The sequence below is a fragment of the Mastigoproctus giganteus genome, chromosome 1 (assembly GCF_048544385.1).
Source record: "Mastigoproctus giganteus isolate SK-2022 chromosome 1, ASM4854438v1, whole genome shotgun sequence".
NCBI lineage: Eukaryota > Metazoa > Arthropoda > Arachnida > Uropygi > Thelyphonidae > Mastigoproctus > Mastigoproctus giganteus.
This window is the reverse complement of record NC_143575.1, coordinates 107027733-107054465: the sequence shown is the minus strand read 5'-3', so window position 1 is coordinate 107054465 and position 26733 is coordinate 107027733. Positions and strand designations below refer to the sequence as shown.

The 26733-nt window shown below is 37.7% G+C and overlaps 1 protein-coding gene across 1 annotated transcript in view; it reads left to right on the top strand.

The window, feature by feature from the left end:
* MetRS-m (Methionyl-tRNA synthetase, mitochondrial) overlaps positions 1-26733 on the top strand; it is a 197439-nt gene that overhangs the window by 37138 nt on the left and 133568 nt on the right. Inside the window, exons 3-4 of the mRNA XM_090382639.1 lie at positions 5697-5812; positions 22347-22418. Of these exons, the coding sequence (XP_090238765.1) occupies positions 5697-5812; positions 22347-22418 (188 nt within the window). The remainder of the gene's footprint in view (positions 1-5696; positions 5813-22346; positions 22419-26733) is intronic.

The window sequence follows — 26733 nt, the reverse complement described above, 5'->3', positions numbered from 1 at the left end:
CCAATGCCACACTGCTCCGATTTGTGCAGCAGTCTTCCATGTGCAACAGTATCAAAAGCCTTTCTAAGATCCAAGTATATAATATCAGAGTTATTCCCTGCATCCAGTTCTTTTGTGACTGCATCATAGTATCCAATAAAATTGGTCAGGCAAGACTTTCCCTTTACAAAGTCATGCTGTGTCCGAGCTATAACTGAAGTCTTGTCTAAATGATCCTGCAGTGCTTCTTTAACCAGTGCCTCCAGAAGTTAAACTCACAGGTCTATAATTACTTGTGTCAGCCTTTGATCCTCCTTTGTGAATTGGGGATACATTTGCACATCTCCAGTCCGTGGGAACCTCACCTGAGTCCAAAGGATGCTCTCATAATTATGGCTAAGGGCTTGCTTAGTTGCCTTGCTGCCTCCTTTAATATAACTGGATAGATCCTATCCACCCCAGGTGCCTTTCTTGTGTTTATCTTCAACAATTTCTCCTCCACTTTACTCTCAGTTATTACAAGATTATCGAGCTTACCGCCAGAGTTGAATACACCTCTGGCATTCCCTCGCTGAATAACTCCTCATATGTGAATGTAGATGCAAAATATTCATTTAGTTTGTTAGCTACCTGAACAGGATCATCAACAGTTGAACCATCGATATCAAGTGGACCAATCTGATTCATCCCCTTTCTTCTAGAGTTTACATAAATAAAGAACTGTTTGCTGTTTTTCTTTGCATCCTTTGCCAAAGATTTCTCATAATCTGCCTTAGCCTGCCTAACCTTGTTTGTAACTTGGTTACAGATCAACTTATATCTGTCACAGGCTTCTGTGTCACATGTTAATTTATATGTATCCCATGCATTTTTCTTCTCTGCCCTATGTCTCATTAGTTCATCTGACATCCATTTAGGCCTAACCTTGAACAATATTTCTTAGTTGGTATATAAAGCCTAGTAGCTTCCAAGATAAGTTCTTTGAACGCTTCCCATTTTGAATTTGCTGTTGGTAACATCATCAGTTGGTCCCACTGTATAGAATTTAAATACTGTCTCAGACCATCGTAGTCGCCTTTACGAAAGCAAAAACCCTTCCCTTTACCCCTGATGGTAATTACCTCTTTGTGTAAATCCCAATTCAGCATTCTGTGATCACTGCCACTTAGTGGTTCCTTTATCTGCAGATTCTTAATGCATGAAGAATCACTACTGATAAATCAAAAGTATTACTCCCTCTAGTTGCCTCCCAAACATGCTGATGTAGAAAACAATCATCCAATAAATCCACAAAAGCCTTGCTAGTGTGTGTGTGTCCAACCCACAAATTCCAGTCAATATCTGGGAAATTAAAATTCCCCATTATAAGACTCTCTGATTTACTGGCCCACTCTTATTTCCCTGTACAATTTCTTATTATACTCATCAGAGTCATTAGGCCTATAGCACACTCCTACTCTCAAATTTGATCTCCCTATGCTTATGTCACACCAAACTGAGTAGACACTGCACTGTCAGCAATGTTGACTGGCTTCACTTCCTTGGATTTTGTGTTTCTTAACTAATATCATAACCCCTCCTCCCTTCCTATCCTGTCTATCCTTTCTTTACACATTGTACTCCCCAAATTCCAGTGCTGCCTTCCTTATATTTGTGTGACACCACGTCTCTGATATCCCAACAATATCCACCTTTGATGCTTTGAGCACTACCTCGAATTCATCAAATTTATTTACTAAACTCCTAGAATTGGTGTACACGCAAGTATACATGCACCTGTTCCTATTCTTAGCTCCTAACACAACCCATGTGTTTACTTGTACCACAATGACTCCCAGCAGTCTCTGAAATATCCTGTATCTTGTTTTCCAGGCTTCTGCTCATTCCCATAGAAGCATTTTCACCTCTGCCAGTGGCTACTGTTAATCTATTAGTCCTTGTATCCCCCCCCCAATCTAGCATTTTTCCGACCCACCTAACACTGTCTCGATAGCATCAGCAAAAATTCTTGCACCCTTTCTATTTAAGTGTATCCCTATAGCAGCGATTTCCAAACTGAGAGGCTTGCCTCCCTGGGGAGGCACGAACTAGTGCAAAAGGAGGCACAAAAAGTTTAACAGAAATGTAATTTTCATAACACAACATATATAAATAAAAAAATTTATTCATATAAATAAACTTTCATAACATAACATTAAATTTTATAACCAATTTTTTAAAGCATTTACCGCCACCTATCTCACTCTTCGATATAAACCTAACTTCGATATAAACATGAGATAAACATTTGGAAAAAAAAAAATTATATTTTGCGGAAATGGATTGATGAATTATGATTGATATGATGTAATGTAATATATATAATTTTGTCCATACTATGTATGACATATATAGGTAGATTGCATAGTATAGCATTAGCTGCATGGTTGAAAATATGGTTTCAGCGGTATGCGATTTTTTTTTTATTGTTTTTCGCGTGATTACTTACTGATAATAATCATTAGTAATTTAGAACTACAGATGCTTATTATTTAATGTAGTATTAATAATTATTTATTAACATATTAAAAATAAGAAATTGCTCAATTATAGATGCTTTACTTCAAGGGAGGCACTGGGAAAATTTTACAGGTCAGGGGAGGCGTGGGCTCAGAAAGTTTGAGAACCGCTGCCCTATAGTTACAAAAATTAGCATTAGTAAAGGTACACGATTTCAAGAAAGCAAGCTTATATAGCATCAGCCAAAAAAAAAAAAAACAACCCTTTCTCATTTCACCCTTCCATTCGCTCTAAATGTTTGTCTAGTTCTGCCTTGAATCTATTTAAGCTATCAACTTCTACAACAACAGATGGAAGTTTGTTCCAGCAATCAACCACCTGCTGGCTAAAGGCAAACCTCCACACATCTATCCTACAACTGTCTTTCCTCAATTTGAATTTATGTCCTCTCAGGCGATTATTCTGAGTAAGAGGAAGAATCCCATCTGCATTGAGCATGCTCAAACCATTCAAGGCTTTATACACCTCAATCATATCACTTCGCAGGTGTCTAATTTCAGACTCTGTAATTTGAAAAACTTAAGCCTTTCTTCGTAAGCACAACCAACCCTTCGTTCCGTTCACTAACCTTGCCCTTCTCTGTACTTGTTCTAACAGCTCTACATCCTTCTTAAAATGAGGCCTCCAGACCTGTATACAGTACTCAAGGTGTGGCCCAACCATTGCCTTGTATAAGGCAATGGTTGGGCAATGGTTATACACACCTCCTTATCCCTGCTAGAAAAATTTCTGTATATCATTCACAAAACACCATGAGCTACTCTTGCAGACTGTCTGCACTGCTCAGAAAACTTCATATCTGCCTGCACAATTACCCCCAGGTCATTTTCATTCTCTACCCCTGTCAGTGTAGTACCACACAGTTATACGTTACTCTAGGGTTACTGCTTCCCATATGCTGTACTTTACATTTGTCAGTGTTAAATTTCAGTTTCCACCTCTCAGCCCATCTGCTTAATTGCAGCATCTCGAGACTAAGAACCTGTGTCATGATCTGGTTGAGGTGTTTAAGGTTTGAATGAATTGAGCAAGTTCAGTGCTTGTGACATTCTTCCTCTTGCTCAGACTATACCAGTGAGGGGAAGCATAAATTCAGATTGAGGAAGGATGGTTGCAGGAGTTTGCCCTCAGTTGTGGGTGTTTAATTGTTCGAACAACTTCCAGTCCATTGTTGTGGAAGTGGATAATTTGAATAAATTCAAGGAAGAACTAGAGAAAATATTGAATAAAATATTGAACAGGTGATGTGGGGTGGTTTTTTTTTCTCTTTTTTTTTTAGCATATGATGTATTAGCTTGCTTTCTTGCATCATTTGCCACTGCCCATATATCATCTTTACTTCTGACTTACTGATTAATAAAGAGTACAAATATCTTCAATGGCACTGAATTTTTTCTGAATTGACTTGATTGTTATACTGTTTTTTTTTTTTAATTTATGCATAGTCATCATCACCATTTATATTTTATTTACCAAGGCAGTTTAATTTGTTTTATGTCTTCTAAAGTGATTTCATGTGTACACTATTATTTTATTTATATTTTAATAATTTTTTTTTTCAAATTGTCACAAATTGATATTTATTGAAGCTATAGTTAGTTCCCCTATGATTTGTTTTTGTGTATTGTTCTGCAAAAATATACAGACATCAAATGTAATAAACTTTATGAACTGCTTTCCTCTGATTAAAGCAGTTGATGCACTAAAAAAACTTCAAGACAACAAACAAACTTCACATTTATATTTTGCAAATTGGTGGTCAAGTGTATTAATATTGCATGACTAGAGATTTGGAGGAATAGTAATGCTTGTTTTTACAGTAGTTAAGAACTAGCAAAAAAAAAGTTCAATGTGGCAGGTTTAACAGAAGTAAATATTTGTGCCTATTAAAGCAGGCATAAATAAAAGCATACCTGCTGACTCTTCTGATTTAGTCAGATTTTCTGATATTTGTACACATCTTCCAGTTTCCAATAAGTTTAATTATCTTCTGATTTTTAATCACGTTTTTGTTATTTTTGAGATATACTGGTGTGTTATTTTTTTTTTTTTCAATTTTTCCCTCCAGACATTTATCATTATTTAATGTTATATGGTTAAAAAGCAATATTAGATGACTCTGCTGATGTTCAACCAAAGTGGCCATATGTTATATAAGTATATAACATATGGCCACTTTGTTATATACTTATAGTAGCCATATGTTATATAAGTATGTGTTTAAAACATTAGATTAAAAATATATGCAAACTTCATATATGGTTTAACCTGCTTTTATGTAAGTAGCATTAATGATATTTTGTACATAAACTTAACAAAGTTTAGCACACTGTCATATTACTAGTGATCAGATAGTTTGTCCACATTGTGTTATTTTTGTGTTTGCAATGTAAATAATTGTAATTTAGTTTAAATAATGTGTTTAATTTTTTAAGAGAATTTATGAAGGAAAGGAGTATTTGAATATACAGTTTGGACAGTGTTGGAATGCAGTTATCCAAAATTGGATAACCAATTTTGGCCAAAGCATTTTGGCCAAAATTGGTTATCTGTTAAAAGTAATCCGCTTTTCGATTTCCAAACTTTGGCAAGCATGCAAAAGTATGATGAACTACAAGGCCAATTGTGATTACACAAAGCTGCAGTTTTAAAATAATCTTTGTATGCACAGCAACTTATAACAGAAATTGAATCAGTAGTGCTAGCAAATTACAAAGTTAGTTAACTTATTTATACAGTATTACTTGCAACTGAGTATTTTCTTAAAATTAAGAAATTAAATTGTTATAAAATTAACATTAAATTAATAAAATAATTATGATCATAATTATAGAAAGATTAAATATAATTATCTCTTAATTATTGCTTAATGAGGATGATAATCCCTTAAATACAACATATGATTGATGTTTAGAATTTCAAATTTTCTTTTAATTAGATTTTAGAGCTTTAGATCGTTCTTAAAATTTAAAAATTTTCTTTGTTATAAGCAATTTTATTATATTAAACTATTATAAGCAATTTTGGTATTTTATAAAAATGATTAAAATTTCTTTTGCAATATCTCTAATTTACATGTCTAATTTAATGTTGAATTTGTTTTAAAACCTTTTGGGTGTTAAATTAATTTTTTTTGTCTTGTTTTCTCCAATGTCTAGCACCACATATGGGTCATGTTCATTCTGCAGTTGTAGCAGATGCCCTCCATAGAGTATATAGGCTTCTTGGCCAAGAAACTGTTTTTGCTACTGGAACCGATGAACATGGTTTAAAGGTAACATAACATGGAATGTATTAGTCACATCTGGGTTGTTATAAAAAATAAATATATGTGTATATGTATATTCTTCTTAATCACATTACTATGAGCAATTATGCTTATTGATTACACTGGTTTGCATAGATTTTGATGTTTCCAAAATTCATAGTGATTCTGGGTGTACTTTTAGTGCTAATTCTAAAAATCATCCAGAATGATTTTACAGTTTTTATATGACCACTAGGAATTGTTTTCTGAGATACACATTCCATATATATATATGTGATGTGCATACTAATTCCTTTGTGACTAACAGATGTAGACATGCCCAAATGTGTTTAGACATGTTTTGCAAAAGTCAGTCATGTGTTTTAGACATGTTCTGAAAGTGTTTCTTCCACATTCAGTTATTTTCTGGTGCAGTTGTGCTAGCCTCATCTGCTGTTAATGCCATTTTAATATTCTCTGTCTTTGAGAGTGGCAACTCATGGTTGTGTGAACAATCCAAATATGTTTTGTTATAGCAAAAAAAAGGCAGGATATAACCTCATTTCTGTTCCTGGTTTCAGAAACAGGCTTTTCATGATATAGACATTATGAAAAAGAATCGGTTGACCATTTTTCCCAAAGAAAGCTCAATAATATATTGCAACAACATTCCTGCATTTATAAACTTTTTTGGAATTTTCTACCAGCCAAGGGCAGAGGCTATTTATTGACTCATTGGGAGCCTCCGTAACCAGGTGGGAAGGAGCAGCAGTGCATAGCACACGCTTCTTGATTAGACCGGGGTTCGAGCCCGTCACCACCAAATACGGAGGACGCGGAAAGGTCAGGGAATGAACACTGCATATCCCGGAGCAATATGGCCTCAGTTGCTAATGCTCCTAAAAACCAAATAACAAACAAACAACAACAACATTGACTCATCAAAGCAAAGCACTAAAGGAGTTCTTTTCTACAATGGAAACAAGTATGCATCCATTCCTGTTGCTCGTTCAGCACACTTCAAAGAAAACTATGAAAATGTTGTTTCTTTTGGAAAAACATTCAGTACAAAGATTGTGGTTGGTTAGACTGTGGAAATTTTAAAGCTGCTGGGCTGCTACTTGGCCAGCAACTGGTTGTACAAAAATGCCTTGCTTTCTGTGGATGTGGGATAGTCAACAAAGAAGTGAATATTGGAAAATAAAAGTGTTGCCACAAAGACAGTCTCTCATGCCAGGCATAATGAAAATTAAAGACGAGCCACTAGTAGACTGCAACTAAGCACTGTTTACCCCTCTTCATATAAAGCTAGGTTTGTTGAACCATTTGTTTGAAGTGGATTGAATTGTTTGTTTGCACTAAATTCCCATCACTTACATGTGAAAAATCAAAGCAGGAATATTTGTTGGACCTCAAATTCATAAGCTAATGCTAGACTCTCTATTTGAAGAATTCATGAACCAAACTGAAAGAGATGCTTGGGCTGGCTTTAAAATATAGTACGAAATTTTTTTGGAAACAAACCCAGATTATGAGACTATCATGAGTGACATTCTGGAAAATTTCAGAAAACTAGGCTGCAATATACACTTCTCATCTGAACTAGATGAGAAAAAATTGTAAAATGATTTTTTCGTTAAATTCTTTTAATAAAGTTTCTTATTTTTAATTGCGTTAAATCGATTTTTAATTGCGTTAAATTGAGTTTTATTGTGTTAAATTGATTTTTGATTATTTGTTACTCTAATGTAAGTTTTTCGATTTTTTTTTTTTTTTTTTTTTTTGTTTTAATTTCTGGAGAGTATCATATGGAAGTGTTCTACGTACTATATTGAGGTAAACTTCTCTTATTATTTTACAAATAGTAATGTTATATTACAATATGTAAAAAATATATATGACTAAAAATGTAAATGCAAAAATCGTAAATAACTACATAACTTAATACCCCCTTCAGAAGCCAATCGTTGGGCACAAGTTTACTAGACCATGACACACCAAAGAGGATAGGGGTATTGTCTGTAGAATATGTGCAAGCCTGAATGTAATACATTCAGGAATGTACAATTACATTCCTGATTACCACCATGTGTTTTTCATTCTCCACATTCTCCACTACCCTGAGTGTAGTACCACACAGTTGATACACTTCTCTGGGGATTACTGCTACCCATATGCAGTACTTTGCATTTGTAAATGTTAAACTTCAGTTGCCACTTCTCAGCCTATCTGCCCAACTTTCCAAGATCCTGTTGCAGTACCACCCAGGGTCTTGAGCTGGGTATCATCATTCTTCTCTTTCTTGGTGATTCCCTTCTACTTCTGGCGCCTCCGTGGGCAGGAGCGGCAGTGCGTAGCACATGCTTTGTGATTAGACCGGGGTTCGAGCCTGTGACCACCAAATACGGAGGATGAGGAAAGGTCAGGGAATGACCACCGCATATCCCCGGAGCAATATGGCCTTAGTTGCTAATGCTCCTAAAAACCAAATAACAAATAAATAACTCTCTCTCTCTTTCATTCTTTCTTGGTGATTCCCTTCTACTTCTGAATCTCTCTCTCTCTCTCTTTTGGTGATTCCTTTCTACTTTTGACTCTCTCTCTCTCTCTCTCTCTCTCTCTCTCTTTTGGTGATTCCTTTCTACTTTTGACTCTCTCTCTCTCTCTCTCTCTCTCTCTCTCTCTCTCTCTCTCTCTCTCTCTCTCTCTGTAATTCAGAAATTTTTTTTGGCTGGTGCAGCATAAGGCTCAGGCTTCTTTGCACCTGGCTAATAATCATATGCAAACTTCGACATTAAGCCTGATCAATATCATTGATAAATACAGAAAACAACAATGGGCCCAACACTGAACATTGGGGGGGGGGGACTCCACTTGAAATACATTAGTGCACAAAGAGCAGTGCCCATTGATTACCACTCTCTGTCTTGTCCCACTCAATCATCCTTTATCCATAGCAGCAACTTACCCTTAATATTAATTATTAGTGTTCAATGGAGTTCGTAAAATTTAATTCCTGCTGCTTGTTTCTTTCAGTAAACTTAAAATTAGTCAAATTTTGTTGTAAAGGGAGTTTTTTTTAGGCCTATCCTTGGATTTGACAATGCACAATATGCTTCTCACAAGCATTTTTGCACAATCAATGGCAAACTAAAATCAGTGGCCATGATAGTTTTATGAAGTTTTAGTAGTGGCATATGATGCAATAAAGGAAGCTTATATCAGCCAAAAAAAAAAAAAAAAAAAAAAAAAAAAAAACCATCCCATTTTGCCTATCCATTTGCTTCAAAAGTTTGTCCAGTTCTTCCTTGAATTTTTTTAAGCTACCTGTACCACCTAGTGTGTTTCTAGGTGGTACATAATAAGCCTTTCTAATACCTTGCCCAAAACTGGTAACAAGGCTATTGGTCTGTATGATTTTGGGTCATTCGGAGTTTTCTCTGGATTCTTTAGAATTAATCTTAGGTTTGTCAGTTTCCAGGTAGCAGGAAATATTCCTTTACTTAGACAATTATATACAGATGGAGCAGATGCTGAGTTTTTTTTTTGTCAAAAATTTTTATTATTTCTGATTGGATTTAAGTTATGACCAGGGCATTTTCTTTTCCTTGGTTCTGCTGAATGCATTAGTTAGTTCTATTGTGAAAGAGGGTTCTATATCAGGAGATACATATGCCTCATTCTCATTTCAGATTTTGGTTTGTTCAGAAGTGAGAGCTTGGTCATCATTTGGGAATAGAGTCAAGGGTGTTACTGACTGTTCCATCCCGGGTGTGTTTTCAGTCCTGTCATGGTATCAGTGGTGTGGACCACATATGCTTTAGGCAGCTTGTTGGTAACTATGCGGTATACACCACCCCAAGGGTCTGCATTACCGGATATACCAATAAGGGCCCTCCATGATTCTTTTTTTCCTTTAGTCTTATTAGTTGTGTGTAGTTATTTCTCAGAAAGCAATATGTCTCCCTCTGGGCATTTACCTCAGCTGGAGGCAAGCCAGATGCAGATTTTTAAAAATGCTTTCTTTCTTGGTGCACCTTTTTGCTGGAGCTTCTCCAGTTCAGGGTATCACCACCAGGGGACTGCATTTGTTCAGGATATTTTCCTGATTGCATGGTGGTCGGACATAAACCAAGGCACCACTTTATAAACTTGTGTGCAATGGCATTTATGGCCATTGTTATGATCACACTTTCATGCAGCATACTACTGTATTGTGAGATTATGTGGCTGGTGTAGCTATGAAATCTTTCAAGTCATGTACATTTCGAGTGCCCACATTATCTGATCTATTGGATGTAGATCTATCAGATGAGTAACTATACCATATTAGGGACCTGCAGTTTGCATCCAAACAAGAAGGATTTTGTTGCCAGGTAGGATGTGGATACTGTTTATAAGTAATATAAGTTTCATTCAATGTCTTGGCCAGGTTTTGCAGTGTAACGATGTTACATGAAAGCTTCCTGGAGGGGAAGTAATTTGTGCACAGGCTGCTGTTGAGGAATATAAATTACTGACTTTAGTTGCTGTTAGACTTGTATTTCTTATTATTACAGCAGCCCACATGGTATTTGTGGTAGCCTCCATAATACTGTATGATCTGGGATATCCCTGAAACCTATCCCCATGAGTGTAGGGCTCTTGGATACAGGCTATAACTATTTATTTTTCTTCTGTTATATTCCTGATCTGATCTGCAGCTGTGCAGGCTCTCAAGGCATTAAACTGTAGGAACTTCACATCCTGGTCAATATTGTGATTATGGAGAGTATTCGTAATCAGTTTTCTGTTTTTGCTGGTTTACTGCCTTAATATACAGAGGGCACTTTGGGTCCCTAACTGAGTGATTTAAGATCAGCCCAGCAATCTTACAATTGATATAGTTGGCCTCCTTTGTTTTTTTTTACATTCTTTGTAATCATAGTCCCTGACCGCGCTGTGGGTAGGCTCACTATAACCCCAGCAGCACGCATGCACACACACACACACACACACACACACACACACACACACACACACACACACACACACACACACACACACACACACACACACACACACACACACCATGGCCACGGATTGGTTCTGTTTGGGAACAGATGTATCAAGTATGCCCAAACCTCAGGCACCTGTAAAACTTAGGTACTGGGAAGTGCCCCCTGTACCTATGGCACCCCCCAGCTAATATATATTTGGTCTGGTTTGGTTATTAGCTACCATACCCTTGATAATAATTCAACTATCCAGTTTCAAGTATGGCCAGACTTTTCCTTAGCTGAATATTTCAGTATAAATTCCTTGCTTAGCTCATGCTTAGTCATTTGATCACGGAAGTTTTTATCATAGGTTCCATTTAGGATTTATTCTTTGGTCTTATTTTCATCCAAATCAAATATGTTGACATGGGTGGACACTGCAATGTTCAGTCAGTTTGGTGTGATGTAAGCACTTGGAAAATAAAAACAAGAGTAGCATTAGCATTAGCATTAGCATTAGTAGAGGCATTTGATGCAAGAAAGCAAGCTTATGCAGCATCAGCCAAAAAAAAAAAAAAAAAAAAAAAAAAAAAAAGTAACATAAATAAATAAAAATAACCACTTCCACTTCACCCCTCTGTTCGTTCGAAATACCTGTCCAGCTGAGCCTTAAACTTATTTAGGCTATCAACTTCCACGACAAGGGATGGAAGTCTGTTCCACCCACCAACCACCCGCTGGCTAAAGGCAAATTTCCGCACATCTATCCTACATCTGTCTTTCCTCAATTTGAATTTATGCCCTCTCAGGTGATTTTTCTGAGCTAGAGGAAGAATCCCATCAGCATTGAGCATGCTCAAACCATTCAAGGCTTTGTACACCTCTATCAGATCACCCCGCTGGTGCCTAGTTTCCAGACACTGTAATTTGCAAAACTTAAGCCTTTCTTCGTAAGAGAACCCCTTTGTCCCATTCACCAATCTAGTTGCCCTTCTCTGTACTCGTTCCAGCAGCTCTACATCCTTCCTGAAATGAGGCCTCCAGGCCTGTATACAGTACTCTAGGTGTGGCCTGACCATTGCCTTATACAAGGGAATAATCACCTCCTTATCCCTGCTAGAAAAATTCCTATATATCATTGACAATACACCATGAGCTACTCTTGCAGCTCGTCTGCACTGCTCAGAGAACTTCATATCTGCCTGCACCACCACCCCCAGGTCCCTTTCATTCTCTACCACTGTCAGTGTAGTACCACAGAGTTGATACGTTGCTCTGGGGTTGCTGTTTCCCATATGTAGTACTTTAACATTTGTCAATGTTAAACTTCATTTGCCACCTCGAAGCCCATCTGCTCAACCTTTCCAAATCCTGTTGCAGCAGCATAGTGTCAGTAGTGTCCTTGACAACCCTGCCAACCTTCGTATCGTCTGCAAACTTGGACATTAAGCCTGATATACCATCATCAATATCATTTATAAATACAGAAAACAATAAAGGCCCCAATACTGAACCCTGGGGGACTCCACTAATAACATTAGTCCACGATGAGCAGTGTCCATTGATTACCACTCTCTGTCTTCTCCCCCTCAACCACCCCTTTATCCATAGCAGCAACTTGCCTCCAATGCCACACTGCTCCAATTTGTGCAGCAGTCTTCCATGTGCAACAGTATCAAAAGCCTTTCTAAGATCCAAGTATATAATATCAAAGTTATTCCCTGCATCCAGTTCTTTTGTGACTGCATCATAGTATCCAATCAAATTGGTCAGGCAAGACTTCCCCTTAACAAAACCATGCTGTGTCCTAGCTATAACTGAAGTCTTGTCTAGATGATCCTGCAGTGCTTCTTTCACCAGTGCCTCCATTAATTTTCCGGGAACAGAAGTTAAACTCACAGGTCTATAATTACTTGTGTCAGCCTTTGATCCCCCTTTGTGAATTGGGGTCACATTTGCACATCTCCAGTCAATGGGTACCTCCCCTGAGTCCAAGGAAGCTCTCATAATTATGGCTAAGGGTTTGCTTACCTCCTTTGCTGCCTCCTTTAATATAACTGGATAGATCCCATCCACCCCAGGTGCCTTTCTTGTGTTTATCTTCAACAATTTCTCCTCCACTTTGCTCTCAGTTATTACAAGATTCTCTAGCTTACTGCTAGAGTTGAATACACCTCTGGAGTATGCTATAAGCCGAATGACTGATGAGTACAATGAACAACTGTACAGAGAAATATAGTGGGCGGGTAAATCAGAATGTTTTATAATGGGGGATTTCAATTTTCCAGATATTGACTGGAACTTGTAGGTAGGTCACTCACACACTAGCAAGACTTTTGTGGATTTATTGGATTATTGTTTTCTACAGCAGCATGTTACACAGATAACAAGAGAGAGCAGAGGTGTAGCTAGGTTTTTGGCATCCTTGGCAAATTCGTGGTTATGCGCCTTTTTTCGATAATGTAAAATCAATATAAATAATAATAAGTATAATCAGACCCCCGTTTAACGAACTTCTTTATAGCAAATTTTTCTATTTAGCAAATTTTTTTGAATTCCATTTGTTAATTAAATTTAAAATAGTTTCCATAGAACGAAGAAAATTTTATGGATTACGATTGGTACCTGTAAAACCTATCCAACTACCTGTCCCACATACCAAGAAGTCGAGCTGGTCAACTACTTTCTATGTATCCATAGCCAGTGGCCAGATCAAGGCATATTTCATATTCAGACATTCAAAAATCAATCAAAAGTTAATCTTCTACTGCAAGTACCCTGTTAGAGATTTAGGAGAGTGTGGTTTCCTTTATCCCAACAAGTAGTCATCTGTTGTTTCACTGAAGTGAATCAATCACACTTTGCTGTAAATTTCTCCTATTTCTGTTTACATGGTCACAGTAGTTGAATATCTGAGTGACTCTGACATTTTGGACAGTTCAAAAAAAAATTCATAATTAAGAACTAGTTTAAAGAATTAGTGACGATATTGATGACAAGAGGAAGAAAATGAGGGCAACGAACCTTCTAAACACAAAATGTTTGCAGCTTTTGAAACTTAGTTGAGGTCTTCAGTGTGAAGAAAATGTTCCTGAACATATGCATATTTGAGCATTAAAACAAATACAAACATTTTTTTAATGATCGATGTACACCAAAATCCAGTGTACAACAAAAGATAGCCAGATAATTTGCAAAATATTTCTTGAGTGTAGTAATATTGTGCGCATCATGTATGTATAAAAAAAATCGTTTCTTAATATGCATGTATTATTAATAAATTAATTGTTTGAAAGTGTTATAAAATTTATTTATTCCCACTTATTTCTGATATTCCCCATCTTGTACTATATTTCTGAACATTGAATTATTTTTAATTGTTGAAAAGGTCATATTTCTTCATATCGAAAATTCTGTTTAATGAATTTTTGCAAGCTAACAATCGATTTCGTTATGTAGAGGTCCGACGCGATATTGACATCTTCTTTTTTCTTTGGTGGCATGTCTAAAATTAATTAGGCTTTGGTTGTTTTATTTAAATTATAAATCACAGTATTCATGATTACCTGTTTTTATAGCAAGCACAGAAACATTATACACATTATTTATAACTTCTGACTTACTCAGTATCGTATGATGTACACAATGCGTGATTTTCATGATATGCATTCGAGCATGCTCGATGAAGCGGTTGCCTGTTGGTCCCTTCCAAGTGTTCTGGACGGCAAATAGATCTATGCTGCTATGCATGCTTAAATCGCCCTCTGAAAACAGAGGGTGGGATGAAAACGAATTTTCATCCCACCCTCTGCTCTAGGGGTGCTATTTTGTCAGCTAGCCTAGGGTATTGAAATAGCTTTGCATGAAACTGATGTGGCCTGTCAGTTGTGCTCTTCTGATACCAGCACTCTTGGCAACTGCCCCAATGCCAAGGCATTTCTATGCTACTGAGAGAGCAGTACTCTTGATCTGATTATCAGCAATGATTCTTCATTCATTAAGAATCTGCATATAAAAGAATCACTAGGTAGCAGTGATCACAGTGTATTAATGTGGGATTTACTTAAAGATGTTAATACCATCAAGGGTAAAGGGAAGGAGTTTCTCTTTTGTAAAAGAGACTGCAGTGGTCTCAGACAGTTCTTAAATTCAGTACAGTGGGTCCAACTAATGATGTTACCAACGGCAAATTCTAAGTGGGAAGGATTTAGAATTTGTTGTTGGAAGAAAGAAAATAATCATTGAATCTATTAAGCTTTTCAGACCAACTAAGAAATACTGTTCAAAGCTTAGGCCTAAATGGATGTCAGATGAACTGTTGAGACAGGTCACAGAGAAGAAAAATCCATGGATGCATATAAACTGTCAGGTGATACAGAAGCTTATAGTAGATATAAAGTAGGTTAGGTTAGGTTAGGTTAATAGCATAACCACTCCTCCCTTCCTATCCTGTCTATCCTTTCTGTACACATTGTACTCCCCAAATTCCAGTTCTGCATTCCTTTATCTGCAATTTCTTAATGTATTAATAATCACTGTTGATAATCAGATCAAGAGTATTACTCCCCTCTGGTTCCCTCTCGAACTTGCTGCTATAGAAAACAGTCATCCACTAAATCCACAAAAGTCTTGCAAGTGTGTGAGTGACCAGCTCACAAGTTCCATTCTATATATGTGACGTTAAAATCCTACCATTATAAGGCAATCTGATTTACTAGCCCACTCTACAGGAATACCTCGCATAGCGCAGTTAATTCGTGCAAAAAAAATACCATGCTATGCGAAACTGGGCTGATCAAGGTGTTATTAGTATACATTTTAATGTAATGTGTTCCGAAAATTTGATTATATGGGTCGAGTTGCAAAAGATATATAGGTGTTTGTTTACCATAAATTAATGCACATGAAGTTTTTGCAAAAAAATAAATTAAAATGATAAAAATGAAAAATACTAGTAAGTATAGAACAAATGATTTTTATTGCAGTATGTACATACCAAAAGAATATAAGTGAAGTATGTACTGTATTTTTATTTTGAAAATAACTGATCAACTTAGTTTGCACAGTTTTTTTTCTTCTTTTTATCTGCACACATCTCTTTATAATATCGAATGTCATTTTGCAACGCCTGCCTTACTTCATACCTCGTTCGATGTGTGGATCTAGAACTCTCAGCGCCATTACATTTCTTCTTTCCACTCATATTTGCGTATAAAGGTATAATGCTTTTAAAAAATAATTTTTAATAAAAATACACAGCGAAAAATATTTGTACAGCTTACGCACAGTGAACGACCTCACCGCTCGGAATCTAGAGTGTTTACTAATGTATGAATGCTTACAGAGTCCGTATTTAATGGTAGTTGCGACAACAGTCAGTGTGGCTTTGAATCCATAATGCATTGGTCTACGTGCTGGCATTATAATACATACATATCAAATTAGTAAAATAATAAGAGGAGTTTACCTCAATATAGTACGTAGAACACTTCCGTACCGGTACATTAGAGTAAAATATAAATAATTAAATAATCAATTTAACACAATTCAAATCAATTTAAAACAATTAAAAATCAAATTAATGCAATTAAAAGAATCTAACGAAAATATTCAAAACGATTTTCCTTCCTAGGAAGGAAAATCGTTTTGATTATTTAATTATTTGATAATTAAATTGATTATTTAATTATTTGATAATTAAATTGATTATTTAATTATTTATATTTTACTCTAATGTACCGGTAAGTTGTCGATTTTTTTCCGTTTTAATTTCTGGAGGGTATCATACGGAAGTGTTCTACGTACTGTATTGAGGTAAACTCCTCTTATTATTTTACTAATATTATTATCAACGTAGCACATATTGAGTATTACAGCTCTGATTCATACTATACATATCAAATGTATTTCAATTTACAAATTGAAAATTTTTTTTCAATTTGTAAATTGCACTATAGCAAAACCCACGCTGTTCGAAACCACTCTATGCGAGGTATTCCTGTATTTCTCTGTATAGTGGTTTGTTGTACTCATCGAAACCACTCTATGCGAGGTATTCCTGTATTTCTCTGTATAGTGGTTTGTTGTACTCATCAGTCATTAGGCCTATAACACACTCCTACTCTCAAATTTCCTTTCCCAGTGCTTATGTCACACCAAACTGACTCAACCCATGTAAACTGGATGCACTTGTTTAGATTTTATGTGTTTCTTGCATCATCCTTTCTCCCCTTCCATCCTGTTTATCCTGTCTGTACATATTGTACTCCCCAAATTCCAATTCTGCATTCCTTATCTTTGTGTGACACCACATCTCTGATATCCCAGTAATAACAGCCTTTGATCTCTTCAGCAGCACCTCAAATTCATCAAATTTATTTACTATACACCTAGCATTGGTGTACATGCAAGTATACATGCACCTGTTCTTACTCTTAGTTACCATAACACAACTAGTAGTTGTTGGCGACTCTATTGTCAGGGAAACGGGGAACATGCTTTGTAAAAAAGATAGGTGGAACAGGACCAGGGTATGTCTGCCAGGGGCAAAGGTTGATGACGTTGTAGAGCGAATATCATCTTTTAAGGGCACAAAAGGTTATATAGTTGTACACGTTGGCACTAATAATATTAAGAGTAGGAGACCGGCAGAATTACTTAACAAGTACAGGTCACTGTTGAACAAAAGCCGAGAATTAGGGTTGAATTTGAAAGTGTCTGCAATTCTGCCCAGACACGATAGGAGGGAGTATATGGTGAGAGCCTTGTCGATCAATTCGGCCCTGGAAAGATTGTGCAAGGCCCAAGGGGTAGAATTTTTTTCAGCCTGGACTGTACTTGTTAACAGGAGAGATTGCTTCTACAGGGATGGGATACACTTAAATAGAAAGGGTGCAAGAATATTTGCTGATGCTATCGAGGCAGTGTTAGGTGGGTCGGAAAACTGCTAGCTTGGGGGGAGACAAAGACCAATAGATTGACAGTAGCCACTGGCAGAGGTGAAAGAGATTCTTGCACTGCTTCTATTAGAATGAGCAGAAGCCTGAAAAACAAGATGCATGGTATTTCAGAGACTGCTGGGAGCCATTGCGGTACAACTAAACACATGGGTTGTGTTAGGGTAGCTAAGAATAGAAACAGGTGCAGGTATACTTGCGTGTACACCAATGCTAGGAGTTTAGTAAATAAATTTGATGAATTTGAGGTATTGCTCAAAACATCGAAGGCAGATATTGTTGGGATATCAGAGACGTGGTGTCACACAGATATAAGGGATGCAGAACTGCAATTTGGGGAGTACAACGTCTACAGAAAGGATAGACAGGATAGGAAGGGAGGAGGGGTTATGCTATTAGTTAAGAACCACATAAAAACCAAGGAAGTGAAGCCAGTCGACATCGCTGGACAGTGCAGTGTGGAGTCAGTTTGGTGTGACATAAACATTGGGAGATCAAAATTGAGAGTAGGAGTGTGCTATAGGCCTAATGACTCTGATGAGTATAATAAGGAACTGTACAGGGAAATAGAGTGGGCCAGTAAATCAGAGTGTCTTATAATGGGAGATTTTAATTTCCCAGATATTGACTGGAATTTGGGGCCTGGTTACTCACACACTAGCAGGACTTTTGTGGATTTATTGGATGATTGTTTTCTACATCAGCATGTTCGGGAGGCAACTAGAGGGAGTAATACTCTTGATTTGATTATCAGCAGTGATTCTTCATGCATTAAGAATCTGCAGATAAATGAACCACTAGGTGGCAGTGATCACAGTGTGCTGAAGTGGGATTTACTCAAAGAGGTAACTACCATTAGGGGTAAAGGGAAGGGTTATTGCTTCCGAAAAGGCGACTACGATGGACTGAGACAGTATTTAAATTCTATACAGTGGGACCAACTGATGATGTTACCAACAGCAAATTCAAAATGGGAAGCATTCAAAGAACTTATCTTGGAAGCTACTAGGCTTTACATACCAACTAAGAAATATTGTTCAAGGTTTAGGCCAAAATGGATGTCAGATGAACTAATGAGGCATATGGCAGAGAAGAAAAATGCATGGGATACATACAAATTAACACATGACACAGAAGCCTATGATAGATACAAGTTGATATGCAACCAAGTTACAAAGGAGGTTAGGCAGGCGAAGGCAGATTACGAGAAATCCTTGGCAAGGGATGCAAAGAAAAACAGCAAAGCGTTCTTTACTTATGTAAACTCTAGAAGGAAGGGGATGAATCAGATTGGTCCACTTGATATTGATGGGTCAAGTGTTGATGATCCTGCTCAGGTAGCTAACAAACTAAATGAATATTTTGCATCGACATTCACACATGAGGAGTTATTCAGCGAGGGTAATGCCAGAGGTGTATTCAACTCTAGCAGTAAGCTACAGAATCTTGAAATAACTGAGAGTAAAGTGGAGGAGAAACTGTTGAAGATAAACACAAGAAAGGCACCCGGGGTGGATGGGATCTATCCAGTTATATTAAAGGAGGCAGCAAAGGAAGTAAGCAAACCCTTAGCCATAATTATGAGAGCTTCCTTGGACTCAGGGGAGGTACCCATAGACTGGAAATGTGCAAATGTGACCCCAATTCACAAAGGAGGATCAAAGGCTGACACAAGTAATTATAGACCTGTGAGCTTAACTTCTGTTCCAGGAAAATTAATGGAGGCACTGGTTAAAGAAGCACTGCAGGATCATTTAGACAAGACTTCAGTTATAGCTCAGACACAGCATGGTTTTGTTAAGGGGAAGTCTTGCCTGACCAACTTGATTGGATACTATGATGCAGTCACAAAAGAACTGGATGCAGAGAATAACTTTGATATTATATACTTGGATCTTAGAAAGGCTTTTGATACTGTTGCACATGGAAGACTGCTACACAAATTGGAGCAGTGTGACATTGGAGGCAAATTGTTGCTATGGATAAAGGGGTGGTTGAGGGGTAGAAGACAGAGAGTGGTAATCAATGGACACTGCTCATCGTGGACTGATGTTATTAGTGGAGTCCCTCAGGGCTCAGTGTTGGGTCCATTATTGTTTTCTGTATTTATAAATGATATTGATGATGGTATATCGGGCTTAATGTCCAAGTTTGCAGACGATACAAAGGTTGGCAGGGTTGTCAAGGACACTACTGACACTATGCTGCTGCAACAGGATCTGGAAAGGTTGAGCAGATGGGCTGAGAGGTGGCAAATGAAGTTTAACATTGACAAATGTAAAGTACTACACATGGGAAACAGCAACCCCAGAGCAACGTATCAACTCTGTGGTACTACACTGACAGTGGTAGAGAATGAAAGGGACTTGGGGGTGGTTGTGCAGGCAGATATGAAGTTCTCTGAGCAGTGCAGACGGGCTGCAAGAGTAGCTCATGGAGTATTGTCAATGATATACAGGAATTTTTCCAGCAGGGATAAGGAGGTGATTATTCCATTGTATAAGGCGATGGTCAGGCCACACCTAGAGTACTGTATACAGGTCTGGAGGCCTCATTTCAAGAAGGATGTAGAGCTGCTGGAACGAGTACAGAGAAGGGCAACAAGATTAGTGAATGGAACAAAGGGTTGCTCTTACGAAGAAAGGCTTAAGTTTTGCAAATTACAGAGCCTGGAGACTAGGCTTCGCCGAGGTGATCTGATAGAGGTGTATAAAGCCTTGAATGGTTTAAGCATGCTCAATGCTGATGGGATTCTTCCTCTAGCTCAGAAAAATCACCTGAGAGGGCATAAATTCAAATTGAGGAAAGACAGATGTAGGATAGACGTGCGGAAATTTGCCTTTAGCCAGCGGGTGGTTGGTTGGTGGAACAGACTTCCATCCCTTGTGGCGGAGGTTGATAGCCTAAATAAGTTTAAGGCTCAGCTGGACAGGTATTTTGAACGAACAGAGGGGTGAAGTGGAAGTGGGTTTTTTTTTTTTTTTTTTTTGGCTGATGCTGCATAAGCTTGCTTTCTTGCATCAAATGCCTCTACTAATGCTAATGCTAAACCCATGAATTTACATATTCCATGATGACTCCCAGCAGTTTTTGAAATCCCCAGCACCTTGTTTTCCAGGCTGTGCTCATTCCAATAGAAGCAGTGCAAGAATACCTTTTACCTCTTTCAGTGGCTACTGTTAATCTATTATTCTGTGTATCCCCCCAACTAAAAGCTTTCCGACACACTTAACACTGCTTTGATAGCATCAGCAAATATTCTTGTACCCTTTCTATTTAAGTGTACCCATCGCTGTAGAAACAATCTCTCTTGTCAACAAGCACAGACCACGCTGTGAAAAATTCTACCCCATGAGCCTTGCACAATCTCTCCAGGGCCGAATTGATTGACGAAGTTCTCATCATATACTCTCTCCTATTGTGTCTGGGCAGAATTACAGACACTTTCCAATTTAACCGTAACTTGCAACTTTTTTTCGAACAATGACCTGTACTTGTTAAGTAAGTTCGCAGACCTCCTACTCTTAATGTCATTAGTGCCAACTTATACATCAATATCACCCTTTCTGTCCTTAAGTGATGATATCTGCTCTACAGCATAATCAACCTTTTCCCCTGGCAGACCTACCCTGGTCCTATTAGAGTCACCGACAATTACTAGCTCCTCTGGGACCAATGACAATTACTAGTTCCTCTGGGACCAACGCATTCTGCACTGAAGGTTGCTGCTGTTTTGGCTGATGTGCATGACTGAGCTTAATGGGCCCACATTTCAGTTTATTCAAGGGCATCTACCCTACTCTTCAAACTCTCATAGATGCCCATCAGAAGGCTGACTGGCACCTAATTTCTTGACACTATGCACCCAGCACACACACACACACACACACACACACACACACACACACACACACACACACACACACACACACACACACACACACACACACACACACACACACACACACACACACACACATCTCTTGAGCCAAAGCACTCCCTGTACTTCGTGCATGTTGCTTTGCTGCTCTAGTCTGGGTTATGATTTCCATTTAAATATGATGTAATTAATTAACAATGAAAATTAATAAGGTTAATAAATTTAATTGATTAATTGAATATACTATACTATACTATACTATACTATACTATACTATACTTGACGATACAATACTGTACTACACTAATGCAGTGATACATATTCCACGATATAGTTTTATGCTATACCTTAGCTATCAAGTTTGAGATATATGCTGTCAAGTTACGCTATACCATAACTAGAGCAACCTTTGACTGTTAGCTTTTGGTGTGCCCCTAGGATTTTTATAAAAATAATCTTTTAATGTTAATTTAATTATTCAAGGCTATACTTTGGCCTTGTTTTTATAGATTTGTCACTTATTGTCACCCTTGCCTCTTTCTTTTTATTAGTTTTCTTATTTTATTCAATTTCACATGAATATAAAAATAAATTTACAATTAGTCCTCATTCCTTTTGAATACTGCACTTGAACCTTGAAACAGTCTACTATTTATTTGGCATTATTAATATTGATTTTATTGTGTGCATTTAAATTTCATGGAAAATAAATAGTGAATTTCTGTAATTTTCTTTTTTCTCTTTAGATTCAAAAGGCAGCAAAGGCAGCTGGTGTTGATCCTTACACCTACAGTAAAAATATATCTCATCAGTTCAAGGTTAATATTTATAACAAATTATAATATCACTGTTTTTATGAAAGTATTTATTCTATAAAAGTTAATCCACATTTGTTTTTATGTGATATAATGACTGAGAAATGAGTTTATATCAGTATACTACTGAACTTAAATGAATCAGATTAAATGCATTACCTAATCACAACTAAATGTTATACTGGATATTTTTTCTAGCCACTTTTTGACAGTCTGTTTCATTACACATGCTTAATTTTTTGCTCTGTTCCTATTTTGCTTATTGGCTTCTTTGATTATATAATTAACTTTGTGAGACTTTCTGTAACATTAAATAAAATACATTTTATGCAGATTGCAAAATGAAAGAGACAGATGTGGAGGGGTGGGTGGAGTAGAGATAGATTATTAGTATATACAATTAATCATTGTTCATTGATCTTTAATTGGTAAGATACTGATGAATTGTGAAACATGTTGCTTAACTAATTTTTGATATAATGACAAAAATATATATTGAAAAATATTGAGTTTAATGGGAGAAAATATAAAACACTTGAAACTTTTAATATTACTTTATAATATAGCTGATCCTACTATAAATTGTCATCTTGCAACACAGATGAAAGAGTGTAAAAGAAAAAGTGCATAAAACCCATACAGTGCATGTGTTGTGTGCTCTCTCTCTCTCCTCTCTTAGAGGCATTATTTCCCACTGATATGCTGGTCTGAAACCACTGATGGTGCCCCAAGCAACTGTTTTTTGGTCAGGAGACTTCTCACACTGGTCAGCCACCAGCGCTGAAACCAGTGTCAGCTTCCCCACTCCATGGCATGTAAAGGAAACAGCATGATGTCAGCAAAGGCTGGTGTGGGGGGGGGGTTTCCCGGATAGCTTAGCCTCACTGCTGCAGTCAAGTGAGGGTGTTGCTATTCACTCCAGTCAAACACGTGATTCACCAGGCACATGGTCAGCATTCCCCACGTGCGCATCGGAAACGGAAGTGGCTCGGGAGCATGCCGAACAGAACTGGTCATCTCGTCTGAGGACAACTGCCTCAAACAGGGGGTGTAAACGTGTCCCCCCTGTCCCTGTTAATAGTATTACGACTGGATGAACCGATTCGCAAGCTCTCGAGCCACTTGCGTTCCCAAAATCCATGGGCATGGTCCATAATGACCGCATCTTCAGGGGAGATCCGATGCTGCTTCTCCCAGAAATGCTCTACCACAGCAGACCTCGCATAATTAGCAGTCTTAATAGCGGTCATGTGCTCTCCCAGACGGTCTTTTAAACGTCGCCCCATCTCCCCCACATAACACTCCTCACAATCCGGGCACTTAATCCCATAGACCACATTACTAGTATAGTCCTGGGCTACAGGATCTTTAACTTAGACACCAAGAAGAAGTCTATAGGTGAAGATGAACTTATGATCTCGTTTGACGTACCTTTGTTCACATGTATCCCCATTGGACATGGGGTGCATTGTGTAAGGTTGGCCTTGGAGCAAGATGATAACTTAAGTGCTAGATGTTTACTAAGTATTGATGATATTTGTAAAGGTGTTGAGTTTTGCCTCGCTAGCACTACCATGATCTTTCAAAAAGTTATGTACAAGCAGGTCCATGGCACGGCCATGGGTTCCCCCATTAGTGCCATTGTGGCCAATTTGGCAATGGAGGAACTGGAAACCACGATGTTTCATCAGTTGGATTTCCCCATGCGCGAGTGGAGGAGATATGTGTACGATACGTTCACCATTTTAAAAAAAGGGGAAGGAAGATGAGGTGCTCAATTTACTTAACAGTGCCTCCCCATTTATACAATTCACCTCGGAGGTGGAAAAAGCTGGGTCCCTCCCGTTTCTGGATGTCCTGGTTTGAGCAAGCTCAGTGCTGATTCTTCTTTTTGCTCAGGGTATGCACTTGAGGGTGGGCATAAATTCAATTTGAAGAAAGACAGTTGCAGAATAGATGTGCAGAAATTTGCCTTTAGCTAGGGACTGGTTAATTGCTGGAACTAACTTCCATCTGACATGGTGGAACTTGATAGCTTAAATGAATTCAAGGAAGAACTGGACAAACTTTAGCAGATGGAAATGGGTTTCTTCCCCCCCCCCCCCAATTTTTTGGCTGGTACTGTATAAGCTTGCTTTCTTCCTTCATATGCCACTGTTAATGTTAATTCTAAAATGTGATTGAGAGATGTTTGTGAACTTTTGACACTTAAAACATTTCAGGACAGCATAGTGTTCATGGCAGAAATGGCTAGCCCACCCAGCATATATCTGCTCTTAATTTTGAGATGCTTCCCAACCCTGGGAGAAACATCAACAATGCAGTTAAATAATTTTTTAGGAAACCTGGAGTTAGTGACCAAATATTTTTGCATAATTTCTTTCCTAATGATTTTACCACAAAAGCTCTTCTGGTAAATATTCTCCAAAATTCAGGCACTTGTGCTACCTTCCTGACATCAAATAATATGGTTGAAGGCCCTCTACCCTTGGGGGCCTCTGCCTGATGCCCCAGTTTAGTGACTTCTGGGTGGCCATGTATACATTTGGCATCTTCGGCCGTTGCTTCAGCTGTTGCTGTCTCAATGAGTACACCATTATTCCTGATTTTTCTCATTGCTTTAATTTTAATATTTTTCAAATGCAGCCCAAGATTTGAAGCCACTGCGGCATGAATAGCTCACTAGTATTAAGCCATGAGTCAGGTGTAGGCTTCAGGATAAATACAAGAAAGCCATCACGAGAACCATGGTAAACTTTGGGAAACTTACTGGACAAACTTCCGCAGGAAACGAGTGGGAATGTGTTATAGGTCTAATGACTGTGATGAGCATACCAAATAACTATACAGAGAAATAGAGTGAGCAAGCAAATCAGAATGTCTCATAATGGAGGATTTTAATTTTTCAGATGTTGACTGGAATTTGTGGATTGGTCACTCACACTAGCAAGACTTTTGTGGATTTCTTCGATGACTATTTGCTACAGCAGTGTTAGACAGGCAACACGAGGAAGCAATACTTTTGATATGGTTATCAGCAGTGATTCTTCGTGCATTAAGAATCTGCAGGTAAAAGACTCATTGGGTGGCAGCAATCACAGTGCACCAATGTGGAATTTAATTAAAGACATAACTACTGTCAAGGGTAAAGGGAAAGACTTTTGTTCATAAAGGTGACTACTGTGGTCTCAGACAGTTTTTAAATAGTGTGCAGTGGGTCCAATTGATGCTGTCACCAACAGCAAATTCTAAATGGGAAGTATTCAGGGAAGTAATCAAAGAAGTACTGATTATGAAATTATGAAATTTATGAAAAGTCTCTTGCAAAGAATGCAAAGAATCACAGCAATGACCTCTATGCTTATATTATCATTAGAAGGAAGGGGTTTGAATCACAGTGGGCCACTTGATGACTATGGGTTAACTGTTGATGACCTTGCTCAGATTGTGGGAAAAATGAATAGTTTTTTTGCATCTACATTTACACATGAGGAATTCTTTAGGGAAGGTAATGACAGATGTTTACCAAACTGTAACGAGGAGTTAAATGACTGTGATAACTGAAAGGAGAGTGGAAGAGAAATTGTTGAAAATGGACATAAAAAAAGCATCCAGTGTTGTTGGAATCCATCCAATTATATTTAGGAAGGCAGCAAAGCAGGTAAGGAAATTTTTAGCCATTATTATGAGAGCATCCTTGGATTCAGGGAAGGTCCTTATGGACTGTAGATATGCTAATGTATCACCAGTACATAAAGGGTGATCCAAAGGCAACATGAGTAATTGCAGACCTGTTATATTAACAGCTGTTCCAGGGAAAATCATGGAATCACTGGTTAAAGAAGTAATGCAAGACCATCTGGAAAGGCATACAGTTATACTGCAATCACAGCATGGATTTGTCAAGGGCAGCCTTGTCTAATGAATGTGATAAGTTACTATATAATGCAGTGACCAAGGAACTGGATGCAAAAAATAATTTTGGCATCACATATTTGGATTTCAGGAAGGCTTTGATACTTTTGCACATAAAAGAGTGCTGTACAAACTGGAGCAATGTGGCATTAAGGGACAAGCTACTGCTATGGATATTTAGGTGTTTCAATCGGAGGAAGAAAACAGTACTCATCAATGAGCATTGCTCTTCATGGACTAAAGTTATTAGTGGAGTTCTGCAGGGTTCAGTGCTGTGGCCATTGTTGTTTTCAATATTTATCAATGATACTGATGAAGTATATCATCAGTATCATTGATAATTAGACATTAAGCATGAAGTATATCAGGCGTAATGTCTAAGTTTGCAGATGATACATAGGTT